Source organism: Chelmon rostratus, chromosome 7 (assembly GCF_017976325.1).
Source record: "Chelmon rostratus isolate fCheRos1 chromosome 7, fCheRos1.pri, whole genome shotgun sequence".
Taxonomy (NCBI): Eukaryota; Metazoa; Chordata; class Actinopteri; order Chaetodontiformes; family Chaetodontidae; genus Chelmon; species Chelmon rostratus.
The window spans coordinates 25907756-25916825 of record NC_055664.1 but is presented as its reverse complement, the minus strand read 5'-3'; the positions used below and the strand labels follow the sequence as shown (position 1 = coordinate 25916825).

At 41.1% G+C, this 9070-nt stretch overlaps 1 protein-coding gene across 1 annotated transcript; it reads left to right on the top strand.

Annotated features, from left to right (window-relative positions):
* The first annotated feature begins 3884 nt into the window (after positions 1 to 3884).
* Positions 3885 to 8972, top strand: blvrb (biliverdin reductase B). Its single transcript, XM_041940526.1, has 5 exons — positions 3885 to 4107; positions 5366 to 5527; positions 6543 to 6632; positions 6945 to 7076; positions 7948 to 8972. Exons 1-5 carry the CDS (start codon positions 3930 to 3932, stop codon positions 8106 to 8108), a joined length of 723 nt encoding a protein of 240 aa, XP_041796460.1. The 5' UTR covers positions 3885 to 3929; the 3' UTR covers positions 8109 to 8972.
* The last annotated feature ends 98 nt before the right edge of the window (positions 8973 to 9070 follow it).

The window sequence follows — 9070 nt, the reverse complement described above, 5'->3', positions numbered from 1 at the left end:
AAAAAACCCACCATGCACCGACTCCCAGCTCTCACACGGGGAATGACAAAATAAAACGACATCCCATGAGAAAGGAATCATCCTGTCGCTCTTCCATCGGCCTTACCTTCAGCTTCAGTGTCAGTTTTTTTGAGCGGTTTTGTCCTCCTCTGATACCAAGACGTCGCTGGACTGAATCGATGAGGAGAGCGGTTTATCAATGGAGGAGACTGATGCTCCGCTTTTATTCCAGCGGGGTCCTCCCTCGATTAGTCCGTACTGACGAAGGAAGCGGTTTGTCAGGGTATTTACAGAAGCAGCCCGGGGAGTCTCTACCGTGGAAATGCAACGCTTTGGCGCATGAAAAGAGCGCTGTGTGCCTGCAGCGGTGACCGCCGGCCGGGAGATGCTGTCGGTGCTGAAGATGCGAGCCGGTGGAGGGTGATGATGATATCCATAGAGGTCCTAGTTTCCACCTGACACAACCTCTCCTTCCTCCTCCTCCTCCTCCGCCTCTCCGCTGGTGATGCTGGAGAGAAATATCAGCATTAGTGCGGCGAGCAGGGAGAGAGAGACAGAGGGAGTGAGAGAGGCTGTCAGTGATTTTTTTTTTAGCAAGAAGCCACAAGACGCTGTTTCTCAGCTGCAGATGCGGCTTTAAGGCGGAAATCAAACGTTCAAAATGTCAAAGCCAATTGTTACATAAAGCAACTACCAAAATAAAAATAAATCGTGTTTGTTTCTAACTGTTTGTAATCATTTTGAGTCATATAACTGCTAAACGTTTTAAATTTCAAATAACGCTGCTAGCTAAAACGTTAGCCTAGTACTAAGGCTAAAGTAAGCTAGCTAACTTTTACTGTTGTTTTACTGTTACAAGTTTTGACTCAAGTTTAGCATACCTTAGGCATGGCCGTTAAATTGGTGTAACTTCCCACTAACTAACTACCTGACCACTTAATTAATATCTCCTTGTCATTAAAGTTAAAACAGAATGGATGTTTGGACTCCCATTTTCCCCTTTTTCAAGTTTCTGTTCCACGAAGAAGAAGTGGGTGGGGCTCTGGCTGTGGAGCCAATCAGAAACGTTTCATTTCCATCCAAATATTTAAATAAAGAAAAATTACTGATAATTGAACTTTTTCTGTTTTTAAGTCCTGTCATTCAACAGCTTACTTTATTCACCTAAATCAAGCTAATGATGTAATTTCAGCTGGTAAATGTGGTCTGGGGTGAGTTTGATATGCGCTAATATACTCAATAATGTAGTATTTGCTGTCCCTACTGTTTTAAAAATACTTAAAGTAAAACATTACTGTTTTCCCCACATTAAAGATCGAAACTGTGTTGCCAAGCTCTTTATTTATTTTGTTGTCTTAAAAGTATTAAGTTGTCTTTTGGTAAGGTAAATAGTCTGTATTTGGTATTTGGTGTATTTTGTATTTGTATTTTGATGGAAATCAAAAAGTCTGCATAACAACAGGCACCTCACAGCCCTGTGCCAGTGTGTAAAGGCAATGTTGTCAGTGAAAAGGGGAGCAGAAGGGCTAAGTGCACTTGAGGTCTCTCATACTCAGTCTGTTTTGGAGGCCCTCAGGAGATGTATTAAAAAATCATAAAGCAGGCCAGTATCCTCTGTGTATTACAAGCACAACTTGTGTATAGCAAAGAACAGGATTGAGCTTTTCTCCATTCGCTGCTCCAGAACCATCGACCATTGTTCTACCCTGAATCATCTCATGTGCTTAATATTCATCAGTCATATGAAAACTGCACTAATATTCCCACTTTCAAAGCTTGCATATGTTGAACTCTTTATGATGTTAGCTACGTTCGGACACTCACCTTAGCTACAGCCTATATATATAAACACATCAATGAAAGAAAATTGAATCTCATATTCCGATTCCAACAAATCACTGTGTTGCCACCTTTCAAAAAGACCTGGTTTGGGTTACTTTCAGACACTTTCGTGGAATACCAAGGCTGGTAGAAATCAGCAAAGTGGATGAGACTGGTGAGTTAAAATAAAGGAAAGAGATCAACAGTCTCAGTTCACTGTAATAATGCTAGCTCTGACAAGAACATGTGAGCAGCAGGGCTACTTTAAGCAAGCAACCCGCTGCAGCCATGCAGACTCTATGAAACAAGGCAGCTGCCGGACATGTCTACCACATGATACACCCTCAAAACGGGCTAGTTTGGGCTTTAGAACTATTTGTGTGCAACCCCATCATCACTAAGCTGTACCAGAGTGCTGGTGGCATGCCCGGTGGTATGCCAGAGGGTATGGCTGGTGGCTTCTCCGGAGCTGGTGGTGCCGCTCCTGGTGGTGGATCCTTTGGCCCAACCATCGAGGAGGTCGACTAAACATCGCATCACTTCAGCTGCTACTTCTGAAAGATGTTTTCAAAGAAAGTAACCCTCTTGTAGCACAAGCTAAAGAGTGTAATTTAAAGAATTTAAATGAAAAATTTCAGGAGGTGTGTCATGTATTCTGCAGAAAAAAGCTTCTCCCTTTAACTCTTTGTGTGGGAGCAAATGTGAATGTTGCCATACTTTGCTTTGTACATTTTCAATAAAATGTTTATGAAAAAACAAAACAAAACAGGAAATCAAATTGTTTAAAAAACTGAGTCAAAGGTAAAAGCACATTCAGGTTTCCCGGTAAACAAAAGAACAGACAAATTGGCAAAAGAAGTAGACAAAAATGAAATGGTTGAAGTCAGTATTAAATGATCAGAATTAGAGAAGAAAGGCAAAGAGTGGAGAACAGTGGCAACAGCAATGGGATAATGCAATGAAAGGGAGACTTTTACATTCAATCCAAAACAGAGAGGGTATATTACATGGTAGAAGAAAAAATAGGAAAGAGCAAGTAATATTAAGCAGGTTGAGGACTGAGCACAGCAACCTTAACAGAACACTTTTCATCATAGGAAAACATCCAACAGGCCTTTGCAATCAGTGTCATGAGGCTGAGACAGCTGAACATATTCTTATATCATGCAGGAAATTTAGACATGACGGACGCGGCTGTGTTTTATTAGAGGGGAGAGGTTTTCCAGTCAAGCTTTGTATTTAATGGTATGAGTGTGTTTTATCAGAGGGCAGAATATTAAAGATGTTGCCTGGGTGTGCGAGGTTGGCAAACTAATGCCTGCTCCAAGCTGCGCTTAAAAAACACGGGTACATGACACAGCCCTGTGCTACCGACAGCACCTCTGCTGTCCGTGTGTGTGCGGGCTTCAACTGACGTGCCAAAGGCAATGTGTGCGTGTGTGTGTTGCACTTTAATCTGGTTTGTCAGGAACAGAGAGAAGTCAGGTTCCTTTACAGGCTCCCCATGTGAGAGTCCAACAGACGACTAGACCCATCATTATACAAGTATTCGTTTTGATAAGCAGACAGATAAAACACACAGCACGATGCATATGCAATGAAACGACATTCATGCATTTAATGTCATTTAATGAACATGAAGGGGGGTAAAGTATTACAAAGTTGTCTAAACATGACTTCAGTGCAGGAAATAAAACAAGTGAAGTATTTGTGATGATCTTAGAGGAAAGAAGCAGAGATATAGATAGATAGATAGATAGATAGATAGATAGATAGATAGATAGATAGATAGATAGATAGATAGATATACTTTATTTATCCCAAGCTGGGAAATTGCAGTTGCAGTTAACAGCTTACACAATATTACAAAGAATGACACAGAAACAGGGTAGAGGACACCGTTAAAAGCACATTAGAATATGGAGATAATATGCAAAGGAATAAATGGTTTTGTCGTTTTGTAAGGACTGGAAGGAGGGCTCTACAGGGACGCCACAGGACCTCCCCTCAAAAATGGATAAAGATGGAGAATAACACCTGAGGGTGGCAGTAATGCAGCTTCGTGGTTGTCAGCGGCTGTAAAACTCCGTAGAAGAAGACGATATCGAATGTGGTTGTTAAGTGAAAGTGTCCTCCGCGTCGGACGCAGTTTATCTCCCAGTTTGAAGCTGCTGTGTCGTGAAACTCGGTGTTTAGGAACAATGTCTGACTCCATCAAAAACGTCGCGATATTCGGCTCCACGGGAATGACCGGGCAGGCGACGCTGCCGCAAGCGGTGGCTGCAGGTGAGGACGGAAGCAGAACAGAGAGAACAGAACAGAAATGATCGTTTAACTGCTTTTTGCTGGTGTTCCAGGACACAAACGAGTCTTTGATCAGTTCCTGTAAGTCCCCGCAGTAACATCAGATTGTTTCTGCATTCAGTTGGAGTTTGCAGCACAGAGAAAAGAAGTACTTTCTGTTTGGGTTTGTAGCGGTCGGACTTATTTCGTAGACCCGGATCAGTCAGTCATCTTCCCCCCTTTTGGGGTTAAACAGCGGATAAACTTGAGCTCACAGCAGCCCCCTGTCCTGCGAGGGTCTAATAATCAATCAAAACGTTGTTCAGCTGAGTCTGAAGTAGTTTAGTTTTACAGCAGATGTGTAGTGATAACATAAATTATTCATAATGAAATAAAACCAGAGTCCAGGCTTCACAGAGTCGAGTTGTCCACATTAACTTCTGTTGTGGATTCAGAGCTGGGCAATAAATCAATAAAACAACGTGATGACGTGTAGCGCAATACATAACGTGACATGTGACCTACATTGGGATTATCAAAGTGTAAAAGTTTAACTTTGCGATTCGCAAACTATTTGTTCTCAAAGTTTCCATTTGTGTAAATGTGTTGAAAATACCTTAAACCACAATAATACCACAAATCCACATCAAGGTATTCAGCCATCAGTATGTAATCTAATTTACATACAGTTCAGAAGTGGATCTTTTTTCCTTAAACTCACATCAACTTAAATGTTGAACTGGCGGATGAATTATGTTCTTTTAAACTCACTTTAGAATAAGGTTTAAACATCAGCCCCTGCTGTCATTCGCTCCTGCAGAGAGACAAATACTCACTCAAACATCTTATAAAAAACACAAAATGCCATATGATTAATTTGATTGTGCAACATTTGCTCTTCCTCTCCTCCGAAAAAAAAATAACGTTGACTCATGTTAGACGTTAGAGTTTAGCATTTTGCTGAGTCACTGTGACAGGGACAGCTGATAGTAAGAGAAGTTTGCTATCTCGCTCATACAGGAGGGGTGGGATCACCTTCATGGAGGTGGTGAAGTTCACCACCGACTACAGCCGACTCTGGATGAGACTCTTGTTCCAGTTTGAAGAAGTTTAAATCATGTCATCCTGTTGGATTTTAATGTCAAACTTGCCATGTTCACCAACGCATGCAGCAGTGACAGCACTAAAGCCGCCGAGGTGACAGTGATAGTTTGAGCCAGATGACACAGTCAGCTGCTTCATTTCCACGTTTCCCCCTCAGGATACAATGTGACGGTGATGGTGAGGGACCCTGTTAGGCTGCCCGCTGACCACAAGGCATCCAGAGTGGAGGTGGGAGACGTGCTTAATAAAGAGGATGTGAAGAGGACCATGGAGGGCCAGGACGCTGTCATCATCATCCTGGGCACCAGGAACGATCTCAGTAAGGCTCTGCAGTTTGAAGAAAAACAAAGAAAACTTTCATTTCTTATTTTTTTCTGTCTACTTAAAATAAGTTTCATCCCAGACGTAGACACTAGTACACTAATGGCACTGCATTAATCAAATTTACAGTTTAGTTTGTAGTTTCTGCATTTTTAATACTTACTTGGTGTCCATGTTTAAAGAAGAGCAGGTCACACTTAGCAATATTTTGTTTGTTAATGACTGAGTGAACGTCTTAAACAATACATGGCTGAGTGCAGCCCTGTCTTTTTCATTCATGGACACAGATATTTAGGATGCAGCAGCAGCTGGTCAGTGCGCAGAAGCAACCTTACATTTAAATAAAATAAATAAAATATTTCTCCACACTGATAGTTAAAGTTCACGTCTCCTTATGTAACTGACCCTGTTCACCTTACACAAGGATTGTAAGTTTTAATGGTGTAATAATGCAGAACATTCAGTAGAGGTCGCCATAAGGCCTTTACGACATCTGTGACGTTGTGTCAGTGTGACAGAACGTGAAACAGGACTGGACAGGATTTACAATATGACTTTACACTGAAGACAGTGTGCATTGGTTTGTACAGGCCAACATTTCCATGATTCAATTAATAAGCAACTCATTCATTTTAGATAAATCAACTTGCACAAAAAGCAACTTTCAGACAACATGGATACAAGATGGGGTTCAAATAAATATTGGGAATATATTAATCAAAAGTAGCGACACTGTAGTAGAAAAATGCTTCATTGACAACTTCAGTTAGAGTACAGACTTAATTCTGGTCCTCTAAATACTCTGTTTACAGTTTTAAGGTTTTAATCTTGTGTTTTCATGTATGTACTTGACTCTGTAGTAGAATAGCTCTCTGAACTACAGTGGAACAACTGTCAGCCAGTGGAAACACAGTAAAGTCCCAGTGTCTCCAAACTGAACTCCAGTTCAGTTTTAGAATATTTAGTTACTTTGTACAACAGTATGAGTCTGAGATCTGATCTGTCTTCATCAGGCCCGACCACCGTGATGTCTGAAGGCACCAAGAACATCGTTGAAGCGATGAAGGCTCGTGGGATCCGCAAAGTGGTCGGCTGCATGTCAGGTACGATGCCCCAGTGCAAGAATTATAAGAGAGTGGCTGTTATGTGGCTGATCTGGAGTTTGAAAAAGTACCTTGAAATGCGTTTTTTGTTTAATTCTCTGTTGGATACGTTTGTCACTTATTTAACAGCCTTTTCCTTCTGAGAGTGATCATGACGGCTCATTAAAACTATAAGGAAAAAAGCGAATAAAAATTTCATTTACGTGACAAACTTCTGTGCAAAGGAGACAACAGGAAGTGAACTCCTCTACTTTTCTCTGCTTCTCTTTCATCTGTACTCACTCTCTTCATCTTTTTCCTTATCCCCCCCAGCCTTCCTGCTGTGGGATCGCTCCAAAGTCCCCCCTCGCATGATTCCTGTGACAGAGGACCATGACAGGATGCACACAGTGCTGAAGACATCGGGGCTGGACTACGTGGCCGTCATGCCTCCTCACATCGGTGGTCAGTAAGAAGTAGAAACTGAGAGCTTTATTCCAAACACAAGTGGAAGAAATTGAAAAAGCATTGGTGCCATAAGTTTTGCTCTCGACATTACTTTGTGTGAAATTGCTCTTTTGCACAGCTCTGAAGCAAATTTGAAAAAATAACATTAAAGGGCAAAATCAGACTGATGAGCAACCAGTATAATAAGTGTCTATTAAACACACACAGTATGTTGTATCTGCCACTAGGGGTCTCTCTAGTCAGTCAGTGAAAAGAAACAGTTTGATGACGTGGTTAAGTAGTGTGGGATCATGGGAGTCTTCATTGTTAAACAACCACAGATAAAAATCTATCTGATGTGACTCCGGCAGAATTCATATTCATGTGATGTACTAACGTTGTATTCACGCAACGTTTAGTCACGTTCGCGGAAGTCTGACATTTTTCCTGGCGTTTGCTGTGTCATCATCAGATGCGGCCAATTGAAACGCACCGTTTCCTTGAATGAAATTGCACATTTCTCTCTGTTCTAACATTGTTTAAAACATTTGGGATAATGTAAGTGCACAACTCAACAAAATATATACCACTGGTGCAGTCGTTTTTAGACATTTGAATGCAGAAATGTGAAGTGTTTAAACAGAGAAAAACATTTCAGATGCACAGATTGAGACATCGTAGATTCGCCTCCTCAACCTAAAACGAAATTAGATCATTGATTTGACACTTTTTGTTTTTATAGTATTTTTGAATCTGATTTCCTGCTGCATTTGTTTCCCTCTCTCTCTGTGACGTCTTCGGCTGGTACAGTTTATTAACTGCAGCTGCAGAGCATTCACGTGTTCCTTATATTTTCTGTAAGGTTTTGCTTCTGTCTTGCTCCCTCCAGACGACCTTCCTCTGACAGAGCGCTACACGGCGATGGAGAACATGCTTAAAGGAAGAGCCATCTCTAAACACGACCTGGGACATTATTTCGTCAAGTGTCTGTCCACCTCAGAGTGGGACGGCAAGACGGTGGGAGTGTGGGGAGAGTATAAATCATCCTGAACAACACACCGCTGATGCCCTCTGTACAGCGAAGGGGTTTCATTCCCTTCCTGTCACTGATCGTCATTCTTTATTTCCACCAAAACACACTGAAGAGAAACTATTTCTTCATGCTGAGACACGCTTGCTGCTGTTACATATTTTTATACTAGTTTCAATTTTATCATCCGCTTCCACCAGAGTACATTTTAAGCCAAACCTGTACTGCTGCTTTAGCTGTAGCTCTTTACATTGCATCACATCATTTCTGTCTTTTCACATTAACAGTCTTTACATTTGTAATGTTTTGTTTCCCATCATTGAACATTTCATGCTGCCTGTTGCTGCTCTGGTTTACAGTAGGTCTGTTTTTTAGCTGCTTGAAGACTTTATTGTACTGTATTGTTGTGTTGAAAGAGCAAAAAAAAACATGTGCGTGAGTAAAGCTGCGGGCTGCTTGTTGCTAGAATTTGACTCACCGAAAGCCCCAAATGGCATCCTGACAGGAAGCATTTTAGCTAAAGCAACTTACCAACCAATACCTCAGCAAATTAGCTTTTTTTTAATAGCAAATTTGTTATCTAAATCATGAGTCTCACCTTTTACTTAAATTGAGCTGTTATTTAAAAATCCCCTCTGTTGAAAGAAGAATTTTTGAATTAAACAAAATAGATTAGTTATGTTTTCTCCTGTTGACTTCATCACTCACCCAGGTAACGTTCTCGAAGTTACATTCAAGCATGTAACAGTGGCTTTTCACAGGAAATGAAGGAATGGGGTTTGTTCTTGTCCCCAGGTGTGAATCTATATATGGATGGCAGTTTGAAGTGTGTTAGCGCAGACTTGTTAAATATACTATATAATAAAGTCTTTATTGCCACATGGCTTCTTCTTTTCTTTTGGATTTCCTTTGGTCCTTTGCTTATTGTTACTTCATTTGAATGTTTGAGCTTCACTGATTTATGGAGCCAAACACATCTGAT